Source organism: Podarcis vaucheri (assembly GCF_965113315.1).
Source record: "Podarcis vaucheri genome assembly, chromosome: 6".
NCBI classification, from domain to species: domain Eukaryota; kingdom Metazoa; phylum Chordata; class Lepidosauria; order Squamata; family Lacertidae; genus Podarcis; species Podarcis vaucheri.
This window is the reverse complement of record NC_138764.1, coordinates 102,327,504-102,355,495: the sequence shown is the minus strand read 5'-3', so window position 1 is coordinate 102,355,495 and position 27,992 is coordinate 102,327,504. Positions and strand designations below refer to the sequence as shown.

Here is a 27,992-nt window from a genome sequence, read left to right as displayed (position 1 = left end):
CACAGGGTATGCGTTCAAAAATATTTAATAGGTTATTCAAGAACTCTGCATTTGCTGCTCTCGACAAAGCCTCAGTGCAAGAACCCATTACCTTGGCAGCAGCATGTCTTCCTCCCAAGCACTTCTTTGCTGGTTCTTTTTTTAAAAATACTGTCTTGTTATCAGTCCCTCAAGCCAGTTGGAGCAATCCAAAGCTAGCTCAGGAGCTGAACATTTTTGTTCTCCTTTCCCGCTGCACACCCTTTTGGCTAAAATGCCCTTTTCAAGGACGATACAGCGGTCTGAGGTGCTTGTGCACAGGGGATAAGGCTCACTGGAAGCAGCAGCTGGCAGGGCAAGTGGACATGGAATCAGCCCTCCGCTGACATGGAAGAAGCTCAGGCATTCAACTTTCAGCAGAATGACAGCCCCTGTGCACCTAACCTCATAGCAGGAAGGACTGGAAGGTGTGATGTTCTAATGAAGGTATACAAAGACGCCCATATGCTTTGGAGGTTATGGGCTTTCCTATGCAAATGGGTTTCTGCCGGCCCTGCATGCAAACCCTCCTGCTGAACACCCCAGGTCCTGAGGCTCACGTTGCAATTTTATCCCAGCCAGTAATATGGGCAGATCAGGGCTGTGCCTGCCACTGCATTTAGAAATGAGCAAATGCAAGCAAGCCTTTGAAACCCTTTCCGGAGCGTTTTGCCCGAGTCCACCTGCCAGAGCCCTGGTCTTCTCAGCCGCTCTCCCCCACCTGACAGAGAAGCAGCCAGTCACGAGCATGACGCAACACACAGCCCAGCCTGAACCCAGAAAAGGTCCTTCTGGCTGCGTGCCCTGTAATTTCTGGAAAGCTTTCCTCCTCCTTGTCTCGCCTACCTCCATCTCTCCGAACATGCTCCTTCTTCCAGCTGGGGGTGGCCAGATATGGTACAGCGCTAACAAGCCGAGGATAGAAGGGCTGCAGCTTTTAATGATGTCCTCCCCTCCAGACCTCTCTCTGTTCTAGGATCCCAACCTCACTATCCTCCCATTAGCCGATCTTGCCTCCCTTTCTCTACGCCCAGTGCCCCCTTCCCTTCCTCCTCCTCCTCAGAGGGACGGCCGTGTGAGCCCAGAGCACACCTCGGAAGGTGCGTCAAAGCCCCCGCTTCATTTCTGCTCAGGCTCGTCCCCCACTGTGGTGACCTCGATGGTTGTATGGTCTTCATTGGCTGTGGTGCCCTCAACAATGCTAGACGGCACAGTCATGATGGTGCTCCCGCTGGGAGACATTTGCGTAACGTTCTGAATGGCCGTGCCCAGTCCTGGCAGGGTGAGCAGCTGGAAGGGGCTCACCACTTTCAACACAGTGCTGCCATCCTGTATGGCTGCTGTGCTCAGGACCGTGAGGTTGGAAGCATCCGGGTGTATTTCAACGGCGTTGGGAAAAGTCGAGCCCGCAGAGGCCAGGACAGTGTATCCGCCCAGCAGTGGAGAAGCCGGGGAGCCAGCAGAGGTCACCTGCGCCGTGGTCTTCCCAAGAGCGGATGCTGGGAGGGTGGAGACCACTTTGCCTATGGGAAGGTTCGCCAGTTGCGTGACCGGCATCCCTGGCGCAAGGGCGATCTGCGCCGACTGAGTCAGGAGCTGGGAGGTGATGGCGGGAGGCCCTGAGGTGGCTCGGGTCAGTCTGGGGCGTTTCAGAGGGGACGGGATGGAGACTGGCGTCAGGGTCATCAGCACGTTGTTGAGGTGCTGCGATTTGTGCTTCAGCTCCTTCGCTCTCTTCCGGTGCTCATCGCACTGCTGCTCCAGAGCTGGAGGAAGAGAGAAAGAAAGAAAGAAAGGGCAGTGGATAAGCAAGGGCACCCACCAAGTCCAAACAGCCAGTAACAGAGGCTGACCTCCTCTTAAATGACACGGCAACTGTGGTATGGCACGGCAAGGATTGCTTTAAAATACAGTGGTACCTCGGGTTACAGACGCTTCAGGTTACAGACCCCTCTAACCCAGATATAGTACACCTTGGGTTAAGAACTTTGCTTCAGGATGAGAACAGAAATCGCACGGTGGCAGCAGGAGGCCCCATTAGCTGAAGTGGTGGTTCAGGTTAAGAACAGTTTCAGGTTAAGAACGGATCTCCGGAACGAATTAATTTCTTAACCTGTACAGTGGTACCTCTGGTTGTGAACGGGATCCATTCCGGAGCCCCATTCGCAACATGAAAAGAACGCAAGCCGCAGCGGCGTGCCTGCGCAGGTTGTGATTTGCCACTTCTGCGCATGTGCGTGACGTCATTTTGCGCTACTGCGCATGCGTGAGTGGCAAAACCTGGAAGTAACCCTTTCCGGTACTTCCGGGTCGCCACCTGAAAGAACGTAACCTGAAGCGGACGTAACCTGAGGTATGACTGTAAGGTGGCTTTGATGTGAACAATGTTTTAAGCAAAACATGCTGCAGGAGCACCTACGGTGAAATATACCCCCCTCCACCCCAATCAAGTTAAAGAACTAGAAAGCTGAAGTGTTTTCCCTTCAAGTTGGGGTAGAAAAGTATTGCTGAACAAATGTGGTGCCTAAACTAGAGTCACACTTGTCTCAATGCTCTGAGTTTTCTACAGGCTTACCCAAGCAATTTATTAATTAACTGCCGTTGGTTTTCAACACCCCTCCATTAATATACAGTGGTACCTCGGGGTTAAGAACTTAACTCGTTCCGGAGGTCTGTTCTTAACCTGAAACTGTTCTTAACCTGAGGTACCACTTTAGCGAATGGGGCCTCCCACCGCCTCACGATTTCTGTTTTCATCCTGAAGCAAAGTTCTTAACCAAAGGTACTATTTCTGGGTTAGCGGAGTTTGTAACCTGAAGCGTCTGTAACCCAAGGTACCGCTGTACAGTTTTATTTCACCGTTCCTCCTCCTTCCTCTTCTCCAGTTTATCCTCATAACAACCATGTGAGGGTAGGAGAGGCAGAATGCATGTGAAGGGCCCAGTGAGCTTCACTGCTGAGAGGGGATTTGAACCTGGAACTCCCTGGTCTGAACACAATAATCTCACCACAACCCAGCCGTACCTTTGCCATGGGAGAAAGCTCTAATCCAAAGGTAATACTGAAACACACAGGCCACACTTAATGGAAGACAGAAGGGAAGACAGCCCTGCTGCGGGAAGAAATAGCTTTGTTGCTGTTTCTCTCTGTATCCTTGTAATCATCATTGTTTAGGAGGGGTGATGTGTTCTTCAGCTCAGGAGACAAAATGGACAAGTCTCCAGGTGAGGTCTAGAGAAGCCCCTGCTTAGTGAGTCAAGCTGAGGTTGAAAAGGAAAAACCGAATTGAAGAATTCCCCTGCAAGAGTCCTCTCTGCAGGCCAAGTACTGGTATGATAATTGCAACAGGGTACAGCAGTGGAGGGACGAGGGTGGCGCTGTGGGTTAAACCACAGAGCCCAGGACTTGCTGATCAGATGGTTGGCGGTTCGAATCCCCGCGACAGGGTGAGATCCCGTTGCTCGGTCCCTGCTCCTGCCAACCTAGCAGTTCGAAAGCACTTCAAAAGTGCAAGTAGATAAATAGGTACTGCTCCGGCGGGAAGGTAAACGGAGTTTCCGTGCACTGCTCTGGTTCGCCATAAGCGGCTTAGTCATGCTGGCCACATGACCCGGAAGCTGTACACTGGCTCCCTCGGCCAAGAAAGCGAGATGAGCACTGCAACCCCAGAATTGGCCACGAATGGACCTAATGGTCAGGGGTCCCTTTACCTTTAGCTTTTTACAGCAGTGGAGGGGAAACAGAGCCGACTTTTCACCAATGACATCACAGGCACCCGGTAAACTAGCGACACACGTGCATTTTAGGCAACACTTGAGGAGGGGCATGTCTGGAGCCTGCACAACAAACCAGTGACAACTGTATGTTTGTTGTGTCATCAACTAGTTGTGCAGGAGAGATTCATAGGTGACCACCAAATCATCCTTGAGGATCACGTTCTGAAGGGCAACTGGAATTCAGGGCTGTGCTTTTTTAAAAAACTTTGCTGAGACGTCAGGACAGGTCACACTGGATTGAGCTGTGAAATACTGCAGTGGGGGACATGTGCAGAAGAGAAAGTATCACATCCATTCATTTCAGACAAGATGAAAGGGAATGCTTTTCTGCACAATGGGACTGCCTCTACGACAAGGAAATGGCAATACCCAGCTTATAGCATTTCTCAGGACCTGCGTGCTACTTTCCCCTCGGTTCCTACAAGCCATGTGGAACCTGTGCATAACCTGCCTGCCGCTCTTGCCATCTAGATGGCAGATGTAGGGAATCAGAAGCTGACACAATTTATGGATGCCGATGCTGGCATGTGCAAACCCCCAATACCATGCTGTCTTTTCACTAGTACTGTACTATGTTTCGCGATTCTGGCAACAGCACACTGACTTCAGAAAGTCCTCCTGTGGAGGTTTCAATAGAGTTGATAATGGAACTGCAGCGTCTGGGACTAAGGAACTGTACCTGCCAAATCTCGCGTATACTGCTCTCGGGAACGGTCCATTTGGCACTTGTGACTGGCTAAAACTTTCTTCACCAGGTCCAGCATGCCGAAGTTCTGGACTGTATTGTTGAGCAAGACAGCATCTGGGGGGGGGGGGGAAAGCAACAGGTTAAAAAAAACCCTGACTGATGAGAAAAGCATGACAATGTGGGGTGTTTTTTTTTAAAGAAACCCATTATTTTTCTTACTGTAGAGATGGGAGAGGGAAGGAAAAAGTGGATCACAATGCTGGAATTTTTATTTATCAAGATTTAAATTCCCATTTCCTCAACCCAGTGAAGACTAAGTAAGTGTCACTCCATTTGCCTTTAAGTTGCAAGTTCTTTGGAGCAGGGACCCAAATCATTTTCTTCTGCTTATGATGTTCTATAAAGTGTCATACACGCTCATTATTATTGTTAATTGTGTTTCTCATCCACCCTCCATGTAAAGGTCCCAGGGTGGGCAGCAACATTAAAACTCAATTAGGTAAAGGTAAAGGGACCCCTGATGGTTAGGTCCAGTTGTGGATGACTCTGGGGTTGCGGCGCTCATCTCGCTTTATTGGCCAAGGGAGCCGGCGTACAGCTTCCAGGTCATGTGGTCAGCATGACTAAGCCGTTTCTGGCGAAACCACAGCAGCGCACAGAAACGCTGTTTACCTTCCAGCCTGAGCAGTACCTATTTATCTACTTGCACTTTGAGGTGCTTTCAAACTGCTAGGTTGACAGGAGCAGGGACCGAGCAACGGGAGCTCACCCTGTTGCGGGGATTTGAACCACCGCCCTTCTGATCGGCAAGCCCTAGGCGCCACCCACGTCCCAATAAAACTCAATTAAAACAGCATAAAACAGCAACCCCAGCCCACCCATAAATCCCAGATCCCTAATGGTATGATATGATACTTTCCAATGATGCTTATGTTATTTAAAACTATTTTCTCCAGTATCAGCAATGAATGTTTAGTAAAGTAAAAGGAGGTATGATTTTTATGATGCACCTCCATTTGGTGATATATACAGCTGTTTGTACTCTACCACCAAACCACGCAGATTCTGAGCTTTGCACACAGAATAAGCTGCACTAACTGCACTGATAAATCACCATCATCATGATATATTTTGCATCCCAGAATCAGGCTACGAAGGAATTTGGAATACTGTAGTTTTGGTTATTGACTAAGGAGGCAGGAAAGTGCAGCAAAAGGCATGGACAGGTGGGAAAATGCAGTCATACCTCGGGATAAACACACTTCAGTACAAGTATTTTCGGGTTGCGCTCCGTGGCGACCTGGAAGTAATGGAGTGCGTTACTTCCGGGTTTCACCGCTCGCGCATGTGCAGACGGTCCAAATGACGCCACACGCATGCGCGGAAGTGGCGAAACGCGACCCACACAGTTGCGTCTTACGTTCTGTTCAGTATGCGAACGGGACTCCAGAACAGATCCCGTTCACATCCCGAGGTACCACTGTAATAGCCATTACTGTATAGAAAAAAGAACAAGACACAGGGCAGGTCACTAAAGCTCTGTATCCCACCTACCTGGAGCCATATGCAAGACGCCCCTGGTATTGCAATGTATAGAAGATATCATTCTTTGAAACCATGAGAACTAGTAGATTTATTGTTAAGTGAAAGCTGAGAAAAATCAGCATGCCAAATCCTGCACCACTCACCAGCTACAGAAGCAGGTAACACATAAACCCTTAAATGCTTGGAGTAGAATCTTCTTCCATCAACTTCCTAATACCTGTATTATTAAGTCAGAAAGTGCATAGCAAATGCTAAAATAAAAAATAAACACCGCAAAGTCCAAAACGCTGGTTACAAACCAGGCTTCCCAATACTGCCAGCACTACCTCTAACGCTCTGCGCTCCTTAGATGTACTAGCAATGCAAGTGATCTATAAACAAGGAGACTTAAAAAAACGCCATTTATTTGCAAGCCAGGTCTTACCGCTGAGTTGCAAGGGGGGCTCCTGAATCCTCTGCTGCAGGCCCTTCATGGTCTCCATGAGCTCCGCATGGAACTCGGTAATCACCTCTTCCAAAAGACCGGCTTCCTTTAGACCTCGCCAAAATGTAAATGTATCATCTGGAAGAAAGTGAGAGAATCCTGAAAAACCTGCTAAGTGGCAGGGGGAACGAAGCTGACCGAATGTTCGATATCGACTCACCCCGGGAACATAACATTTGCCAAAGAGGAGCCTTGCAGTGATACCACACAAGCAAGAGGTCACATAGTAAAACAGTTCCTGGAGTCTACCACTTCAGATTAAAGGAGGGGTGTCGTGTTTTAATTCCTCTCCCCATTCCCTACGAATAGAAAACTTGCATGCCAAACAGAACTCTTCTTTCTGAGTTCTGCAGGTGTTGAGCTATTTCACACACAGGGAAGTTTTAAATTATGCAACTGCTCACCTGCGGTCTGAAGTGGTAGACTCCAGGAACAGTTTTTACAGCAGAATCTGGTACAAAAGCAAGCTGCAATTAATGCAGGACAGGTAATGTGGTAACTCTGACTGAGCCAACGTTGAACGGTTTTAGAATATGCAATTTCCCAAGTTATGCAGCCTCCTTCTTCAGCAAAAGTTGGACCAGTAAAACAAGTTATTCCTAAGTATGTTACTACCAGCATGCCAAAGGCAAGACAGTGTTACGCGAATAGATGAACAGAATCACAGACAAAGCATCAAAAGCTAGCTTACACTGAATTACAGTGGTGCCTCGCAAGACGAAAAGAATCCGTTCTGTGATTCTCTTCATCTAGCGGTTTTTTTGTCTTGCGAAGCAAGCCCATTGAAGGATTAGCGGATTAGCGCTATTAGCGGCTTATCTGCTGATCGGATCAGCTGATAAGCGGATTAGCGGCTTAGAAAAAGGGGGGGAGGGGGGAAAACCAGCAGGAACTCGCAAGACATTGTCGTCTTGCAAAGCAAGCCCATAGGAAATTCGTTTTGCGAAGCACCTCCAAAACGGAAAACTCTTTCGTCTAGCGAGTTTTCCGTCTTGCGAGGCATTCGTCTTGCGGGGCACCACTGTAGACCACTGCTCCAGTTACAGTCTAGAGTTTCAGATAGGGGTCTTTTCCAACCCTATCTGAAGATATCAGGGACAGAATCTGGGGCCTTTCATGCGCGAGGTGTGTGCTCTGCCACTGAGGCATGGCCTTATGCATAGAGATGGCAGTGCCACACAGCTGGCAACCTACATGCAACATCCTTCGCACAAGACTTTCAGATTTAGGCAGCCAATACGGAACAGAAGTGGTGGCACAGAAGATGTAGTGGGCTGAGGCCAGGCCACAGGAACGCTCTGCATGTGAAAATCACCTCCAATAGCAGTGGTCCAGTCCGTGGAGTCATCACACGTTTCTATGGTGATCGTGGCAGGAGACCCATTTACTGTGATTGAAACAAAATCAGAATTCAGAAATCATCAACAAAACCCCTTTTTTGTTGGCATGCTGGCGAAACAAGTCAAGATGTGCCCTTCCAAGATATAGCCATTCTTCTATTGCTTTATCTTGGTTTGTAGTTGCGTTAAGTTTTTCTACAAATTCAGTACAATTGCCAGTCAAAACCAAAGAGACATCTTCCTCGCATTTCTAAAACTAGCACAAATTTCGAACAAAATTCTCAAGATCTTAGCATTCTGTTTGTAGGGGCTGTTTGTAGTGCAGCGGGTGGCGCTGTGGGTTAAACCACAGAGCCTAGGACTTGCTGATCAGAAGGTTGGCAGTTCGAATCCCCGCGACAGGATGAGCTCCGTTGCTCGGTCCCTGCTCTTGCCAAACTAGCAGTTCGAAAGCACGTCAAAGTGCAAGTAGATAAATAGGTACCGCTCCAGCAGGAAGGTAAACGGCGTTTCTGTGCGCTGCTCTGGTTCGCCAGAAGCGGCTTAGTCATGCTGGCCACATGACCCGGAAGCTGTACGCCGGCTCCCTCGGCCAAGAAAGCGAGATGAGCGCCGCAACCCCAGACTGACCCTAATGGTCAGGGGTCCCTTTACCTTTATACTGTTTTTTATTAATTCATACGCCATCTAATGCCAAATAGGCTTCAAAGTGCAGTGGTGCCTCGCAAGACAAAAAGAATCCGTTCTGTGATTCTCTTCGTCTAGCGGTTTTTTCGTCTTGCGAAGCAAGCCCATTGACAGATTAGCGGATTAGCGCTATTAGCGGCTTATCTGCTGATCGGATCAGCTGATAAGCGGCTTAGCGCCTTAGAAAAGGGGGGGAGGGGAAAAAACCAGCAGGAACTCGCAAGACATTGCCGTCTTGCGAAGCACCTCCAAAACGGAAAACTCTTTTCTAGCGAGTTTTCCGTCTTGCGAGGCATTCGTCTTGCGGGGCACCACTGTGCTTTATTTGATAAACCACCCTGGAACCACAAACCATGAGGAGATTCCATTTTTTCTTCATGACAACCCCAAGCTAGGGCACCATGACTAGCAGCAGATCAGTCAGCAAGTTTCAAGGCAGGGTACCATGGAGTTGGGTCTCAATATTGGTGTTTTCATTATTCAATACAGAGCTTGGTTGATCCCCATACTTGGAATCAGAAATAAACTATCAACATAGGAAGACACCCTTTGGAGCTGCACCAAGTGTTTGGTGGCTGTTTATACTTCTATGAAAGTATTAAAATTAAACACACATACATGTGTACACAGGCAAATTCACATAACTACTTGTACTCAGCCCAGAGGTCCACCTGCTATTCTATTACAATGAGTTCACCAAGGTCTCGGGCAGAAATCTTTCCCAGCACTCATGCCAGGGATGGAAACTTGGACCTCACGTAGTCAAAGCACGTGTTCTACAGAGCTATGGCACCACTGGTGTAGGAAAATACGGAATTGCCTTATACCAGGTCAGACCATTGGTTCGTTTAGCCTAGAACTGGTTACTTCAGCTGGCATACCTCCTTGACATGGCAAAGCATGTATGGTGCCAGCTTCCAAGTGAGTACCAACCTGCCCCTAGGAAGACTGGCTACCGATGCCAAGGTTTTTCTGGCTTTCCCCAATACATACCTCGGAGGTCGAATGGAATCTGTTCCGGAAGTCTGTTTGACTTCTGAAATGTTCAGAAACCAAAGCATGGCTTCTGATTGGCTGCAGGAAGCTCCTGCAGCCAATCAGAAGCCCCATTGGACATTTGGCTTCCAAAAGAATGTTTGTAAACTGGAACACTCACTTCCAGTTTTCAATTGTTTGGGAGCCAGAACGTTCCGACTCCCAAGACGTTCAGGAGCCGAGGTATGACTGTACTCCCTTGGCTGAGTTGAAAGCCAGTGTGATGTAGTGGGTAGCATGCAACACTCGAATAAAGGAGACCTGGGTTCAACAGCTTGCTCTGCAGGGAGGCTTACTAAGTGGTCTTGGGAAAGTTACTGTCTCTCAGCCTAACAAACCTGTAAGGGGTTCAAAGAGGGATACCGTATTTCTCGCTCTATAGGATGCAGCAGACCATAAGACGCACCTAGTTTCCGGAAGAGGAAAACAAGAAAAAAAATATTCTGAATCCCAGAAGCCAGGACAGCCAACGGGATCACTGCGCAGCGATCCCGCTGGCTGTCCTGGCTTATGGGATAGCCGCGCACAGCCTCTCCCGGGTAAGGGGAGCCTTCATCTCCTAAAGAGCCCCGAAGAGCCGCACACACGCTCCACGCGGCTCTTTAAAGGGTGCGCTGAGCAGAGCCTCCTGCCTGCATTCGCTCCATAAGACGCACACTCATTTCCCCTTACTTTTTAGGAGGGGAAAAGTGTGTCTTAGAGAGCGAAAAATACGGTATATTATTTGGGAGATAGGATAGGACATAAAGGTAAAGGTAAAGGTAAAGGTACCCCTGCCCGAGCGGGCCAGTCTTGACAGACTCTGGGGTTTGTGCGCCGATCTCACTCAAGAGGCCGGGGGCCAGCGCTGTCCGGAGACACCTCCGGGTCACGTGGCCAGCGTGACAAAGCTGCATCTGGCGAGCCAGCACCAGCGCAGCACACGGAAACGCCGTTTACCTTCCCGCTATAAAGCGGTACCTATTTATCTACTTGCACTTGGGGTGCTTTCGAACTGCTAGGTTGGCAGGCGCTGGGACCGAGCAGCGGGAGCGCACCCCGCGGCGGGGATTCGAACCGCCGACCTTTCGATCGGCAAGCCCTAGGCGCTGAGGCTTTTACCCACAGCGCCACCCGCGTCCCAGGATAGGACATACACACACACAAAATGAGTAATGATCAGAGCTGTTTGCTCTGCAGGCAGCCTTCTGTGGGACATCTGTCCTCTTAAGTATGATATCCCAGAAGCTGAAAAGCATGGGTTGATTGATCAGCAGGGACAATGGAATGAATGGGTTGGTGACTGTATTGATGACCACAGAAATATTTGAGTCTCTTCCAGTTCTAGTAGAAGATTGCAGCCAAGAACCAGCCGGTTAATTCAAAACAGCACAGGGAAACAGCCTCATAACCCACCCTCCACTGGGCTGTTATTGCCACCCCCCCACCCCCCGCAGGACTGGCAAGATTGCAACAGTGCAACCGTGACAAAAGGAGACACAACAAGGATATTCCTCTTCTGTATCATTCTAACAAAGGTACAGCGAGCCTTATTAGGGTCTCAACTGGTGGACCTCCAGATACTCCCAGACAACAACCCCCATCAGCTCCAGCCAGCATAACCAGCGGTAGAATTCATGGCCTAGTGGAATGCAGTTCACATTACCATCTGCAGAGGCTGGCGTGAGAGGTATGTATTCTGTTGACGTCTGGCTTGTTAGGGGCACCCTGGCTCCGGTCAGGTCGATTTTAGTGCTTCGGCAGGTATTGGAACAAACTTTCGTATGCTCGTAAAAATCCAGCTTCCCCGAATCCATGATCTTCCTAAAACACACGAAACCAACGTGAACGTCCATCTCTGCTTTATTATTATTTAAATCACCCTGAAAACTCACAAGTTGCATGTTCATGCTTCAGCTAGCTGTACCGAAATGCATTTCAATGAAGCCTACCTAGGAGACATACCCAATGGACACCTAATTTAGATACCTGATGGCATAGGTTAGGGCCTTGTGAATCCTGCCTCCCTAAGGCAAGAGGCGGTGGAACACACACATGCCCCACAAGATACGTTTCAGTTCTGCATCTACAGGCAGGAACACACAGGCACTCTCAGAAACAGGCTAACCTTAGCATGATCCCATTCATCCGGATTGCCCTCTTCCAGTCCTTCAAGGTGGACTTGCCAGCCAAATGGACAAATTCCTTGGGACTTATCAAATGGTTGTCATACTGGAGGGAAGAGAGACATGTTGTGGTATAGGTTAATTATTCTAAAGGTATTTTGCTGTAATTCCTTTTATAAACCTAGTCACGTGCAAACTTTTTCTTCTCCCAATTTCTCTTCCTTTCCATCTCATTTTCTAAAAATTTAGATGATGAGACCGTGGGGGCTGGGATCTGTGTGCTTTTACAAGCAATACGTAAGATTAGAGAATGGAAATGTTACACATTACAGGATATAAAGCCATCTCACCTGGACACATTTCACATTGATACCGGGGCAAACAAACTTCCTCCATATTAGGTTGGCTTTGCTATCTCCGCAGGTGATGGGATAAACTATCTCAGCTTCCACACAATCATCACCTTCAGCCATCTTCACTTCAGGGAGAGGGATCGGGAAAGATAAAAATTTTTGAAAAGGTTACAACCATTGATTCCTGGTTGGCAAAAGAAGTTTGGAATACAGTTGAGAGGAAAACTGAAAACAGGATGAAAAAGTATTTATTACTGAGCACCAGCCTGATTAACTGCTTCCCATAAATGAGATACATTACAATTATCAAGTTATTTACATAGAATCGTAGGGTACAACCAATGAACGTGGAGATACTGTTCTATGTCCTGAGCAGCTAACAAAGTGGTAATTGTAAAGACATAGATGCCTGAATTAGAAACACACAAACTGCTTTTGTCCTAATAGGCCTCTCTATTTTGGGCATCCCAGTAGTGATGTATGGAAGTGAGAGCTGGACCATAAAGAAGGCCGAAGAATTGATGCTTTGGAATTATGGTGCTGGAAGAGACTCTTGAGAGTCCCATGGACTGCAAGAAAATCAAACCTTTCCACTCTGAAGGAAATCAGCCCTGAGTGCTCACTGGAAGGACAGATCATGAAGCTGAGGCTCCAATACTTTGGCCCCCTCATGAGAAGAGAGACTCCCTGGGAAAGACCCTGAGGTTGGGAAAGATGGAGGGCGCAAGGAGAAGGGGATGACGGAGGACGAGATGGTTGGACAGTGTTCTTGAAGCTACCAGCATGAGTTTGACCAAACTGCGGGAGGCAGTGGAAGACAGGAGTGCCTGGCTTGCTCTGGTCCATGGGGTCACGAAGAGTCGGACACGACTAAACGACTAAACAACAGCAACAATTTTTTTGCATTCTACCTATCCTGCAACAGGTAAAGTGGTAACTCTGACTAAGCCAACTTTGATTGGTTTAAGAATACGCAAGTTCTCAAACCAGAGAGATATGGGGCACAAACCTCTGGGGCAGCAAGGGGGTCAAAGGGTGGCATTCAACCACTGCATTCCATCAGCACAGGGATTTCCACTTGCATGATTGGACATCATCGCTGCCGCCGCCACCACCGTGTCCTCCCAAAATCTGATTGAGAGGGTTGGGGGAACCCCTACAGTATAGGGGTTTGCATGGGGCACCTGGGGAAAAGTTGGACCATTCCAGAATAAAGGAGTAGTGAGGCGAAACAGGCAGCAAGGTATGCAGTGTAACAATATAGGAGGAGGAAGGGAGCCGTGGAATAGGAAGGAAAACTAACGGTGAATATCTTGAGCCAGGGTTGATGGTCTTCAGCACCTGGACACAACACTGGCTCCTTAATCTCTCCCCCCCACGAATGCACACCTATAAAATAGGCAAATGGTGACAGGGGCCAGGAACAAAGTTACTGCCTCCATCAAGGCTGGGGAGATCCCCTCAGATGTTGTTAAGCTACAGTTCCCATCATCCCTGAATATGCTGGCTGGAGCTGATGGGATCTGGAGTCCAACATCTGGGAAGCCACAGGCTCCCTGTCCTGTTCTTGACCTATGTGACTTTCCCATACATTAAAGGTAAAGGTAAAGGTAAAGGGACCCTTGACCATTAGGTCCAGTCGTGGCTGACTCTAGGGTTGTGGCGCTCATCTCGCTTTATTGGCCGAGGGAGCCGGCTTACAGCTTCTGGGTCATGTGGCCAGCATGACTAAGCCGCTTCTGGCGAAACCAGAGCAGCGCACAGAAACGCAGTTTACCTTCCCGCCAGAGCGGTACCTATCTACTTGCACTTTGACGTGCTTTCAAACTGCTAGGTTGGCAGGAGCAGGGACCAAGCAATGGGAGCTCATCCCGTCACGGGGATTCGAACCGCCGACCTTCCGATCAGCAAATCCTAGGCTCTGTGGTTTAACCCACAGCGCCACCCGCGTCCCTCCCATACATTAGTGGTCTTCTATTAGGAACACAGAAGCCCACTGTCCTTCAGGAAAGGACAGATCCCCAGCAGTTTCCCCAACCTCAGAATGCTCATTCCAGGAGCTGGAAACAAGAGTTGGAAACCCCTCAGCCTAAGTGCTCTTGAGCCTTTCTGCTGGCAATGCTACCTGCTAATGCAAGTGACTGTGGTACAAAAGAGGCAAGCCTCTGTTACTCACCCCACTTACCTAACAGGGCTTCTTTCAAATGTGCAGAGGCTGTAAAAGCAGCAGCGGCTGCAGCGGCTGCATTTTCCGTCTCCAGGGTGTCTTCATTTAGGTCATTGCTAGCAAGAAATAAAGACACAAACAGTTAAAAAGAAATGGGGAAGCTGCCCGTGCTATGGTAAGGTTTGCTCTGGAGAATGACTCCAGAGCGATTCCAGCTATAATACTCAAAAATGCAGCTCTTCCCCTTAAGTAGGAAGTTGTTTTCCCCTGGAAAAACAAAGTTGTACACAGTGCAGCAATTTCAAGACTGCAACCCACGGATTCATATGGTTAAAACAATATTAAGCATGAAGGAAAAGCAGTTGTAAGGGATTAAAGCACTGCTGCGAAGCTTAGAAATGCAGCACTGGAAGTAGCTTCTGAAGCCTGAGGACCCGATCTTTAGGTATTTAACAACAATTTCATAGTTGTCACCTTTTAAAAAGATGTGTGTTCTTTTTCTGCTAAACATCCTAGAATCTAGAGGCATCTTGGTAGAGTTTATAGCAATTCTGGCAGAGGAACGGATCTTAATTCATTTAGCACGTCTCAAACTCTCCACATGACACCCAATAATATCATTTCTTCTAGCATAGGCAGCGCTGCTCTGTTCTTCCAAGGAGATGGCAATTACTCAGGCAGATCCACCTAATCCTACCATCAAAAAACCCTTGCACGGCTGGTTTCCATGACAAAACTCGTGGGTGGAAGCACTGCTCAGATTTTTTTGCATAGAAGTCATGCTCCAAAAGTTTCCCCCCACAGGAGGTTTCATCAAGCAGGCAAGAAGATGATGGAAACAAGCACCATGGAAGCAGCAGGCTTGCCTCTACTCCTGAAATTACTTTTACTGATCACTAGAAAGGTTTCTTTCCCAAGCAAAGGACAACACAGAAGGAATTACAGTAAGAACTAGAGGTTAAATGGTATGTAGCCTAGTAAACTACTGTGGCTTCAGAGCCCTCCTCAAACAGAGAAAGGGAAAATGGTGTACAACATTAGTTCCTGTGATTGACAGGCAGGATTAACCAAGCCTGATGTAAGGACCAGTAGCCTGCCCAACAGAGCAGACCCTTCCACTTATTTCACTTCCACTACCAAGGGGTGTGGGGTTGGAGAACACAAACCCTCGACTCCTGGATTTGGGTATGGCTGTCATCAAGTTGACATATATTGCTGACCTCAGAGTGTTCCTTCTCATTTCACAATGGTAAATTTGGCATGCTAGAAACAGCCAGGGTTGACCTTCTGTTCAATTTCTTTCCATTTTCAAGCATTAGATGTACATGCCTGCTAAAAGCCTTCTCTAAAGCAAGGGTGGGGAACTTCCAGTCCATGGAGGAGGCCACTTCAGCCAAGTCACACCCACCTGCCCTGTAACCTCAGGTGTGGGGCAGGTAAAAGACCTGGCTCAGCAGAAAGAGTGCTTCAGGCACCGTCAATCAGCAGTGCCTGCAAAACCCCCTTGCAAAGTGCTCTGCAAGACCCGTTCAGGCACCTGAGAGCATAAGACTCCAAATCTCACGAGTTGCGGGTTCAAGCCCCACATTGGGTGAAAGATTCCTTGTGGTCCTTCCAACTCTACAATACTATGCTTCTAAGTCATTGTGACATTGGGTAATCACAGGTTGGAGGCAGAGGGAGTGAAGAAAACTGTGCAGCTCTCTAGCCAGATTAGGTGCTACACCCCTATGCTAGAGGTTTCACGAAGAGGTTCTCCTTGCTCCCTTTAATAACAAAAATCAATTCACTGTGATATGTACAGCATGCAGATCTATCCTCCCCCCCCCCCCATTTTATGTTGTTGGGTGATTTTTGTGAATGAACTACAGTGGTACCTCAGGTTAAGTACTTAATTCGTTCCGGAGGTCCATTCTTAACCTGAAGCTGTTCTTAACCTGAAGCACCACTTTAGCTAATGGGGCCTCCTGCTGCCACCGGAGCACGATTTCTGTTCTCATCCTGAAGCAAAGTTCTTAACCCGAGGTACTATTTCTGGGTTAGCTGAGTCTGTAACCTGAAGCGTATGTAACCTGAGGTACCACTGTATATATGTTTAGTTTTAATGCATTTTTATTACATTTTGTTGTCCCTGTAAATTGCTTTCAGACTCCTTTTTTTGTGAAGCTGTACATAAACTGAGCAAATCTTATCTAACAGAGGCTGCTTTGGGTTTCCTTTAAATGTTATACGTTCTGAATTGTGTTTCTCCCATCCAAACTGAAGTGAAATGAACAGGGTGTGTGCAGCAGCTTACAATGCTAACGTCAGCCATCCCAGAGGCTAAATAATGACCGTTTGCTTACCTGTGCTGGGAGAGATTGGTGGTAACTAGCACCGTTTTCACCTCCTCCATGTTACTGCTGTCAGCCATGTTGTCTGGAGTCGTTACCACCACCACCTCCTCCATGTGAACACTCACATCTGGGGTTGCCATCCGCAGGAAGGCACGTATGGCAAGCAAGCACCAACAATGCGGGGAAAGCCCCTCCTGGAATCTTCACTCTGCTGTTACAGAACCAAAGAGTGAAGAGGTTATTGCTCTGCCGATTTGGCCAGCGGAATATTTGGTTTTCTACATCTGAATGTAAAAGGAATCAGAAGCGCGCACACATGCTACACACTTGGAAATGAGATCCAGTGCAATTTCAGAAGGACAGGGTGCTTAAGAGGACGATGGCTCAACAGAACAAGCACAGAGTGGCTCTTTCTGTGAAAGCCCACATCTTAGATGAGTTAAATGCCAGAGAACTGGATCCCAAACAGATGGCTGCTTGTGCATGTGATAGAGAAGCCAAAATACTTCTCTAAAAGACAGTGAGATTCTGAACGGTTTAAAACTCCATTCCCTGGAGTAGATATTAACATACCTCAGGCAACGCACAGAAAAGCTCTGCTGGATAGCTACTGAAGGATGCAATGGGGGCAGAGAAGCAAGGTACACTGGTTGTCGGATGAGTTAAGACATTTAAGCTGAATACATGAAACTATCCTATACCAAGTCAGAGCCTCGGTCTACGTAGTTCAGTACTGCCTACTTTGGCAGTGACTCTCCAAAGCCCTTTTAATCCTTTAATGCAGGAATGGAGAACCAGCAGCCCTCCAGATGTTGCTAGACTGTAACTTCTGTCATCCCTGACCATTGGCTATACAGACACCATGGCTCCTGCTACTAACCAGCAACCAGTTTCAGGAGCTTACGCAATAATGGATTTTTCATAGACCATGCACATCCCCATATAGTTTTGGCAAGCACTTTTAGAAAATTAATTTAATTCACTGTTTGTCATTTACTCTGCTCTACAATATTTTAATGACATTATTATACACTGCTTTATTCTTTAAATGAGACAGCATTTTAGAAATCCTCTTACAATAAACCACTATATAGCCATGTATCTGGCAATGTTTGTGTGTCCATGTGAGATTTATATGCAAGGCTGAAATAAAGTAAAACGAGTAAACTGTAAGCAGCCAATGAACAAAGTTTAAAATCAGCAATGTGTCATAAGAGGTTTTTGTCCCCTGTAAAAGCAAGGAGGATGTTTTCTTTTTAAAAAAATAATTTTTATTAAAGATTTTTTTGGGGTACTAAATGTTGGGATACTGCCAGGGAGACAAAGTCCATCATGGCCCCCAAGCCGGCTGCCGGACGATCCATCGATCTCCCGTAGATACAGTATCAGCAATTAGCGACACGAGTTTCCAGAAATAGCTTGCCACATTCCAGAGCTCATGCACATTCTATCAGCAGATAATTCACAGCAGAAGTTGCACGCAGGAGAGCATTATTTACAAGTTTTATTCAGCGTTGATCAGAACAAAGAAAAACATGACTGCCTGCTTCAGTGTCTCCAGACACAGAGAGCGAAAACAAAAGACACAACAGAAACATCCTGTGAAACAGGAAATATGCAGACTCTGACTCTCAAAGCCTGCTCCCTTCTAAGGTGGAACGGAAATATCCTAACACTACAATTGCAGCACTATAGCACTGAGTCAAGATGGGGTGCATTTGAAGACGGGAAAGAGACTGTATACAACATTTAGATATGCGGCAGACTCACCATATCATGCTATGAGGCTGTAAGCAGAAGAAGGGAAAAAAGAGGAAGGAAAAACAGTACCAGCAGCCATTGCAGCCTACGCTGAGCAAGATTTGACAATCCACAAGCAATGAACTGAGTAAGCAGATTTAAAAAGAGGGAATATCTGAGCATTCTTTTAAAACTAAGATTTAAGAATGACATCCAGTGCTCAACCTGGGATCCTGGGCAAACTAAAGAGAGAAGTACAAGTATGCAGCAAATGGTACCCATTCAAGGGTTTGTGTCTGCAAGGTCTATGAAACCCAAAACCACAGTCATTCCTGTATGGCCTGGTTGACACTGCAGTCATGTTTGCTGCTTTGCCCACTCTGTCTCCTGGCAAAGACCCCAATTTAGTCTGAAAGGGTGACATACGTCTCCAGATATGTGCAGGTGAACTGAATCCGGCAAAAGGCAGACTGGAAGAATCTGTGAAACAGGTTAATACACACTCACCCTTTCAAGAGACCTACAGATAAAATATGCTTTCGGTACCTAAGAGGAAGAAACTGGAAAAACCGCATACTGTGGGATGAACAAAATACAACTAGCTTGGTCCACCATCTTACAACACTTTAGCAATCTGACATAGAAGGAAGTTTAAAAAGCTGCAGTCATTTCATTTTTCCTTTGCCTGCCACTAGTTCTATCTACAGTATTACATAATAACCTGAAATGAAGTGGTTTATCCCCCCCCCCACAGTGGTTTATATGCAGACATTGAGATTCACAAAATAGGTGCAAGATTGATGTTAATCAAGCAGAGGCCCTTTTTGCTGCAAATATTGCATGCAGCAACTACCAAAAAAAACCTGACTTGCCCGTACTTTTTGAGCTTTGCGAATGCTCTTTCTGCTGTTGGTTTTTATTTTATGCTACTGCCTTAATGTATTTTGGCTATTCTAACAATCTGAGATTGTTTTAAACTCTGCCCGTATGAAGTCATTAATTTTATTAACCCCTTTCCTTTATGTTCTGCCATGTCAAATTGTAAACTGCTGCAGTGACCTGTTCTCTCCTTTTTGGGAAAACACAGTGCGCACCAGTTGGCGCTATACAAAGAGTAACATTGATATGGTCTTCATTTTTGATTGATTTATTTTTTAAAAAAACCTGCTTCAAAATTATTTGTAATTTTTAAATCTCATTTTGTTGCCTCCCCTCTTTCAAAACTGCAGGTTGCAAGGCCCTTTGGAGGAGGGGACTGTACTCCTGCACTTTGCAAAAAGGAAGAAGCACTTGTAGTACTAATATCTGTATCATAACCAGAAGAGGAATGACCACTGGGAGGAACACAGAGGGGAGAATCACCACATCTGCACCTGCCCAACTGGACGCCTTCTTCCGCCCTACCTGCAACAAAACGTGTCTCTCCCGTATGGGTGTCTACAGCCACAGCAGGCGCTGTAAAACTCTCCAACGGTTGGACCTCATATTGGAAAGCACACTATGCCACTTACCGTATTTTTCGCCCTATAGGACGCACTTTTTCCCCTCCAAAAACGAAGGGGAAATCTGGGTGCGTCCTATGGGGCGAATGCAGGCTTTCGCTGAAGCTTGGAGAGCGAGAGGGGTCGGTGCGCACAGACCCCTCTTGCTCTCCAGGCTTCAGGAAGACATCCGCAGCGTAGGCAGCCCTGCGGGAGGTCCCACAGGGATGTCTAGGCTGCGGATAGCAGCCTGCTTCCCGGAGTGTCAGGCGCCCTGAAAGCAGAGCGCCCCTCGTGCCAGGCAGACATCCGCAGCGTGGATACATCCGCAGTTCCCCGCAGGGCTCCCCACGCTGTGGATAGCAGCCTGCTGCCTGGCGGGCAGGACGCCCTGAAGCAGAGCGCCCCACGCACCAGGCAGACATCAGCCAGCCCCACAACCTCGGGGGACAGCAGGGAGGCGCAGCGCCGCCATCCCGCTGTTCCTCGACCTGGTTCGGTTTCCCCGACCTGCTTTGGGGGGGGGGGAATAAAGGGGGGAAATTCCTTTATTCAGATACCTGAAGAAGTGTGCATGCACACGAAAGCTCATACCAAGAACTAACTTAGTTGGTCTTTAAGGTGCTACTGGAAGGAATTTTTTTATTTTGACAAACAGGACAAAAAACCCATACAAGCAAACACAGACAATAACAACGTATCATTAACTTCCGATTCACCTCATTGTACTTTTTACAGTTTATTAATCTATATGCACTTCATTATTATTATTATTTTCTGTTACTTATCAAAAGAAATTTTACTTTGATAGTTTCCTTATACTTCAAGATTCAATCTAAATCTTCAGGAGATTTGCATTATCATAATACTTTCTAAGGTATTATTTAAGTATTATCAAATCTTTCCCGGGTTCCCCCCCCAGGCCTTCCCATGTCTATTCCCATGTCTATTCCTGACACATAGATGAGTGCCAACAACACGCTATCACTGTTGCAAACAAACCACATTGAGAGGGCCATGAAGCGGCATACAAATTCCGTTAAATAAATAATCGCCATTGAGAAAAGTGCGGTATAAGTTTTCTGCTTTTTTTTAAAGGGTAAACATAAACAAGACTTATATTTGGCGAGCCTCCGTGCACCAGGCGCGCATTTGCAACAGCGCGCGCACGCACGCACGAGCCTCCCTCGAGCCTTCCCCTTGGAGTGAGGAGAAACGCGAGGTCCTCCTCCTCCTCCTCCTCCTCCGCGGAAAGATCCGCGAAGAAATCCTCCCGTCCACACGGGGAGAAGCCGTCCAGCCCTTTAATGCTGGCTCACGACGCCGACTGCAGGCGCGCGCACGGGACCGCGTGTTTCCTCCGCCCGCCCCCCCCCTTCTGTCTCTGCGCAGCGCGTGAGGCGCGTGGCGGGGGGGGGGCGCCGCCGCAGAGCGCGAGGAGGAGGGCGGGCGCGCGCGCGCCTGGCGCCACTGGCTGCGCGAGGGAAATGCGGGGCGGCGGGGGGAGGGGAGGGGAGGGTGACGGCCGAGCGTTCCTACCGCCGCCGCCGTCACGTCCTGACGCTCCGCAGGGACCTGACGGACTGGACGGAAGGCGGGGAGGGGCTGCCTTACCTCAGCCGCTTGCCGTCCGACGCCCGGCCTCGGGTTCCGTCCGAGCGGGTGGAGAAGAAGAAGGAGGAGGAGGAGGAGGTGGGTTTTGTTTGTTTTTCCCCGCGGGGCGGGCGGGCAGGGGGGGGGTGTTGTCTGAAGGGAAATGGCTGCCTTGGCTTGTCTATATATATATCTCTGAGGGAAGAAGCTTGGGCTGCGGCGCGCGCGCAGGGCGCCTCGGGTCCCTTCTGCGCAGGCGCAGGCCTCCTCCCCTCCCCCCCCCCCGCTCTCTTCCAGCTACCTAGCCGAGACTTATTTGACACGGCGAGGGCGGGGTTGGATATGGGAGGCCGCCGCCGCTGCTCTCAACTTCTTTTCGGGCTCGCCGGGGTGAAATAAGTCCCGGCGGGAGCGCAGCGCGCCTGCGCGAGGTGGAACGCGGAGAAGGGGCAGAGCTGGCTTCGCGCGCGTTGGCGGGAGAGAGGGAGAAAGCGAGAGCGCGCTTGGGTTTCGGGAGCGCGCCCTGTGAATCCTCGGGGCGGCGTGCTTTTGCTTTGCTTTTCTTTATTTATTTCTTTAGGCGGTTTTCTGCGCTGCCCAATGAGCAGCGTCCTCCGCCTCTGGGGATTCGCGATTCAAAAGCAAACTCGATACGCAAGTGCATGTTTTGTAAATAACGTCGAGGGTGCGCGTTGCAAAAATTGATATATGGGGAAAAAAAGCTGATAAGGAATTGGTTTATTTTTTTAGGGTATTTACACATCATGCAATTCCCCCCCCCCAATGTTATTACAGAGTCCGGCCATCAGTTCCCGCCTTCCCTCCTCAAAGGTTTAGGGTAGGTAGCAAAGGGGGGGGGGGGAATCCAAACAAATGCTCGATTAAAATTTGGGGAATGAGAAAAATTAAAAACTGCACATCTTGTGTAACTTAAACACCAAGCCAAACAGGAAACAATTTTTATATTCATATATGTATTCAAATGAAATCAAGGTGTAGTGTTCCATGAGCCAGAAGCTTTGCATTACTTAATCCAGCTGTTAAAGGTGTCATCGACTTTGAAGACATTCGAACTCAGGACGCAAGGGAGAAACGTGCTAAGAGGAAGGCACGCCTGGCAAACCCACACCGTGATCAACTTCTGCCCGGAAATCAATGTCCCCACTGTGGAAGGATGTGTGGATCCAGAATTGGCCTCCACAGTCACCTACGGACTCATTGTTAAAACCGTGTTTATGGAAGACAATCTTATTCAGCTATGAGTGATCGCCAAAGAAAGATTACTTAATGGATCTGGTCAAGCATGTTACAAAGTAATCATGGTATTGCTGTTTTGTTGATGACTTCAAAGCCTTAACACTTCAGACAAGGCTTTAAATCTTGGTGTTGCAGCAGGTAATAATGATAATCTTGGTGGATGATGAATCACCCATGTATTTCAGTCCTCTTCTTGAGAAAAAAACACCCTCTCACGCTGTCCTGTTATTGCCAAGGACAAGGGTTCTGAAACAGCTGTGTTTTTTCTGCTCCAAATTGTGAAAAAACACGAGAACAAGAAACGAAAATTAATCTGTCATGAAATAGAATTTCACAGGGATTGTGAAGGCCTATGTGAAGATTCCAGAGGCTGAAGCCATGTTTACAAGAATCAGTGACAATGTTATCCTATCATAGGCTGTCAGTAGTGGAAGCAAACTGAACAGCTTCAGCTCAGGTGCCATGCAACCTAGTTGAAAAAGAGAAAATACTATGAGTGTGAGATCAGGGTGGTTCATTTGGAGACATCTTTTTATTGGAGAGCACCCTTCAATCCTTGTATAATTAATCTGTTAATTCACAGTCTCCCAAGAATTTTGCCTTTTCTGAATGTTAATATGTTACTAATAATATATTATTATTTAAGTAAAAAAAAATCAAGTGGAACTCGGAAGAATAGGAGGGAAGAGAAGCAAGCCTTCAGGGCAGTTGAATTGGTGTTCTGAGTGACAGTAGTACTCTATTTATTCATATGTTGGAGTGACTGTGGGCCAATAAACATTTGTTTGCACCTCCCTTGACTAGTGTATAGCAATGGCACACTGGGTATGTAATACAGAAGGATGTGGACTTTTCAAGATACCGGTAGGTAAATTTTCGGCAAGTGTTCCATGAATGTAGTTTTGCTGCAGAGAAAAACATCATGTGCAATGACATAACAAACAGAGAGATATTCTCTCTTCCAGATAGCATGCCTTTGGCAATGTTCTTCAGGGACAGGCTGCTTCAGGATTACTGAAGTCATTTTTACCCTTATTGTTACAGGACCTGATCCAAGGAGAACAAAAAACGATACATAAAGGTCAGGGTGCTAGTGTTATACAATAGCCTTAGTACTCAGCTTAGTATCACAACCCACAGTGATTTTGAGGAGTCAGGTCCTTTTGGGTTTCCGTAACTTGTTGGACTCATGTCTTCTTTGATGGAAATAGTGACATATGCCATTCCCTGTCTTTCCTATAGAGTTTGTATCCAGAAATCAGTTCCTCACTGGTTTCCCTCCACGTTATTTTTGAAATGTAGGAACTGCACCTGGTATCTTCTGCATGCAAAATATATGCTCTACCACTTGCCCAGTCAGAGGAGCTGGGCTCTATTAGGCAACAATTTTAATCTAGGCTACATTGAATTTACTGGATTTATTACATCTTAATAGTCATGCACAGGATCACACTGTTGGGGCAGCATTTGTCATGGACCAGCAGTACACAGAGGAGTGGCAGGAGGCACTAGTTGGGGAATCCTCATGGGAAGATGTCTCAGAGCCAGGGGATTAGTGATGGGACGATGATGAGTTAAAGAGAGAACAGACTGGGAGAAGGACGAGTTGGAAACTGAAGAGGTAACCGGCTTCGTGGGCAGGAAGAGTGTGACAGAGAGCAGTGGAGACCCAGAGCAGAAGAGGAGGCTGGAGAGGAGGGGCCAAGAGGCAATGATGTCAGGCTGCTGAAGAAGCCAGGGGGTCTCCCCCTCCTGCTGCAACAAGCTCCCCTCCCCCTTAGTCTCCCAGAACCTGAAGAGGGTGGAGCAAAGTCAGGTAAGATGGAGCCTCCAGATTGCTTTGGTAGGAGGAGACTTAGGGAGCTGTGGGAAGGTGGGTACCTTCAGTGCTCACATCTGCCTCCCTGGAGCAAGATCTACTGGGAGGAGTTGCTGTGCTCATTGGGCCTGGCCTCCTGCACTGTATTGTTTCTTTGCATAGAGTTAACTTCACTGACACTGTGAGGTACTGCTGATCTACTCCTGACACCCTCTCTGACAGTGTTCTAGGCTGTCTAGCAAAAGCTTTGACCTGTATGGGGATGTGGTTGCAACTTCTTAAGTGAGAGATTTCTTCCATAAGCTGATTAAGGAGTTTGGTTAATATTTCTTCAAACCTGCATATGTGAGTTGCTGCTATTTTTGGATATACAGTGGGGCTTTGCTGTCACTACAGTGAGAAGAGGACATGCTCGAATAGGAGAAAATTGATAATTGTGTTGTCTTGCAAGGCAGCTGAAGAGCTTCCCAGAAAGAACTGCTGCGCTGGAAAACTAATTGTATTAAATGAATTAATAAAAACAGAGAGTTGTGGTTTCATACCAAGTTTATTTCTTTTTTTTCCTCATTAATCACTTCTTTGCACAACAACAACCTCAATTTGACAATGAAATGCACGTGGTAGATTTAAAGGAATCGGACGAGGCTTATCTTAAAGAGTGAGAAAAGTCCATTCATGGCACTATTACACATTCTTTTTTCCTGTCTATTTGGAAAGGACAAAGACAGCACATGCTGCATCCTAAGAAGTGAATCTTGTGCAAGGCCAACAACATTCAAACAGACTATCAGGAGGGAATAGGAGGGCAGTTCTGGGGGGGGGGCGGGTACGGGAACTGAAACACCATCTAATTTTGGACAGCTACCTAGGTGTTTTGAAGTCCGCTTTTGTAGACTGAGCCTCCTTTTGCATGAATAGGAGCCTACTTTTAGAGTCATATTTTTGCATAATGCTTATCAAACAGCAACCTTTACAGTTCACTTGTGAAGGTCTCTCCATTTTATATATGAAAGGTGCTCACCAGCCTTTTAGCTCAGTCATAACCATGTTTGCCCAGGTAGTAAGCTTGTTTAGTTTGATTGGATTACCTTCCAAGGAAGTGTAGCCATAATACCATCAGTTGTAGAGAAAGTTGATCCACTCGTCTGCTAACTAGAATAAGAAATCCCGCAAGCTTGCATCCTTTCTTCACACACCTTACGCACCTCTAGCATCCAGTGGTCACTACTCTCTTTCCATTACAGTAAGCTTATGGATTGTAGAAACTGCTGAGATGTGCCTATGTTGTCATTGCTCAAGAGAGACAAGACCACAGAAATAGCTTTATTAGTGATCCTTAATATGAAATCTGCTATACAGTAACATCAACAGGGCCATAAACAGTCATTCCTTGCCACTTACTTCCAACTGTCTCTTGTATCTGTGTTTGTGTGTGAATTTTGCCACATTCATTTAGTGATGTAGTACTTGCTGGCTATAAGTGTACCTGAATGGAGCCATTTGAGCCAGGCAATCAATAAAATACCTAGAGCTACTATAAGGATGTTCATGGAGCAGCAGGAAACTTCCTTTATGCTGTGATTGCAGTTCTTGGGCAATAACCACTTTGCAAGAGGACATTTAGGGAAGTGGTTCCCAATTAGCTAAATATTGCAGGACACTCACCCCCCACCCCCGTTTTTCAAAAGCCAAGTCACGGACCACCTACTTTCGAATTTTTTCTTAATAATAATAGTAACCCACCCATCTGACTGGGTTGCCCCAGCCACTGGGTGCATTTTATTATGTGAATGGTGCCACAGACCCCCTGGGCGGGTGATGCAGACGACCAATTAGGAACCACTGATTTAGAGTAAGTCTCCCCCAACAAGAACACTGGCTTTGTTCAACAACACAGCAACCAAATAGTGCTTGAAATGAAAATTTCCTAAGTATGCATGTACAAAGACCATTAAGTCCTTACAACCTCTCTCTCCCCCCTTAAAGGCAGGTCTGTGGCTCTCTTAAAATAAGTGGAATATTTAGTGCTTGGAATATGATACAGAACTGTTGTAGCCCTTCTTTGGATTTACTAATGATAAATTGCAAAATTTATCTTCTCTTGCACTGAGCAGGGTCCACCAATATGCATATGGAAATGTGGCAACTCAGCTTTGAAAATGTGTAAAGCCACTCTGGGACTCCTAAGCATTGCTTAGTCCCTCTCAGCTGATTCCCTCCCTCCCCCAGCCTTAATTTTAGTTGCTGTGGCAGTTAATTTGGTTCATAATCTCTCAAAGCAGCATGCATTTCAGTAGCACACCTAAATGTTATTAAGACTGAACTGTATCTAGGCACGGATACATAACGAAGAATTTCCAGTTCCATTAATTTTTTTTTAATAAAAGTTGGATCTGCAACAAAATGCAGTGTAGAACACTCCTGTTCAGGATACTTTTCCATGCACATGCTGGTCTTTGGTTCCCTCAACTGTTAGCCGGTGTTCTACAAGCACTGAGCATGCCAAGTCCTCATTGCAGACTGTTTTTAGGATTTTCTGCTTACTCCTTTAGAATCTCCCAATTTCTTTTTGGGGGGTTCTAGGAACCAAACAGACATGAATTTAATTTGTGGATATGTGCACCACAGTTAAGAATTCTCCACAATCAATTCAAGTGGGTACCTGCCCATTTTATTAGCCCCCTCCTGATTTGTTTGCACCATGAGTAAAATATCCTTATAAGCACCCATTGTAATTCAAGATATATCCAGTTCTATAGAAAAAGTACTTTCTTGGATGCACCGATTGACACTGGATAAACTCATCCCCTGGCTTCCCTGATACATCCAAATGTAGAGATCCTGATACATTTGGTATCATTTTCTTTTCACAACATAATGCATCTGTACTGATAACACCTGATGCAAATTTCCACCTGACAACATGCCTGATAACATCAGCGTACCCTTGGATATGCAGGCTATATCTCAAGGCACTGAAAGAGTTAAAAGTGAAGGAAATAAAGATCCCATTCTTCATATCTAAGTGAGCACTACGGGCAGAATTCATTGACTGCCTAAGGCAGCCTTCCCTGGTCTGGTGCACCCCCAGATGTCTGGAAGACACAAGGTTGGGAAAGCCTGGCCCTAAGGGCTAAGCCCTTTTGTGTGTGCATTGGCCATTTGGATCTAATACCGCAGAACTTCCAGAGACAGCCTTCCAGATATTAGATTCTCACTTCCATCAGCCCTGGCCAAGTCAGGGATGATGGGAGCTGTAGTCCTACAACAGCTGGGAGAGCACCAGACTGACTGTCCCTGGTATAGTGGATGCACACATTTGTAAATCAAGCCCAAGACTTCCAATGATTGCACATATTAGAGTCTCCAGAACACAAGTTATTCTTCAAGAACAGCATCACAAAACCAGGGCTGGTTGTGCATCATTTGCTATGTAAGATCTGAAATGGTGAATGGGACCCAAGGAGCAGCCACAGAACACACTGAGCTCCGTGACTGTAGGGTCAGAAAGTGGAAGGAAGCACCTACAGAGAATATGACACCTCTGTCTAGTTGAAAGTTGCCTCTA

The 27,992-nt window shown here is 47.1% G+C and overlaps 1 protein-coding gene and 1 long non-coding RNA gene across 6 annotated transcripts; one reads left to right on the top strand and one right to left on the bottom strand.

Moving 5' to 3' along the window:
• Positions 1-7: 7 nt before the first annotated feature.
• GMEB2 (glucocorticoid modulatory element binding protein 2) lies at positions 8-21,591 on the bottom strand. Of its 5 annotated transcripts, none has more exons than XM_082226152.1 (10): positions 21,370-21,591; positions 16,544-16,742; positions 14,217-14,314; positions 12,029-12,156; positions 11,681-11,784; positions 11,219-11,376; positions 7,827-7,898; positions 6,452-6,589; positions 4,474-4,596; positions 8-1,784 (listed from the first exon to the last, which is right to left on the bottom strand). In XM_082226152.1, exons 2-10 carry the CDS (start codon positions 16,672-16,674, stop codon positions 1,138-1,140), a joined length of 1,599 nt encoding a protein of 532 aa, XP_082082278.1. In that variant the 5' UTR covers positions 16,675-16,742; positions 21,370-21,591; the 3' UTR covers positions 8-1,137. The 5 variants fall into 5 exon arrangements, with proteins under 5 accessions (XP_082082278.1, XP_082082277.1, XP_082082280.1 ...); XM_082226151.1 differs by having other exon boundaries at positions 16,544-16,745; positions 21,370-21,590; XM_082226154.1 differs by lacking the exon at positions 21,370-21,591 and adding an exon at positions 19,679-19,780 and having other exon boundaries at positions 16,544-16,745.
• LOC309534365 lies at positions 21,336-26,794 on the top strand. The gene is made up of 2 exons (XR_014220630.1): positions 21,336-21,447; positions 22,144-26,794. It is a non-coding gene; the product is annotated as an uncharacterized lncRNA (long non-coding RNA).
• The last annotated feature ends 1,198 nt before the right edge of the window (positions 26,795-27,992 follow it).

Coding starts and splice junctions, on each gene's coding strand:
- GMEB2 (XM_082226152.1), bottom strand. CDS start 16,674: ATGGCAACCCCAGATGTGAGTGTTCACATGGAGGAGGTGGTGGTGGTA. Junction 7,899..11,218: donor CACGCCAGCCTCTGCAGATG/GTAATGTGAACT, acceptor TTTCAATCACAG/TAAATGGGTCTCCTGCCACG. Junction 6,590..7,826: donor CTGGACCACTGCTATTGGAG/GTGATTTTCACA, acceptor ACTTTCTTCCAG/ATGATACATTTACATTTTGG.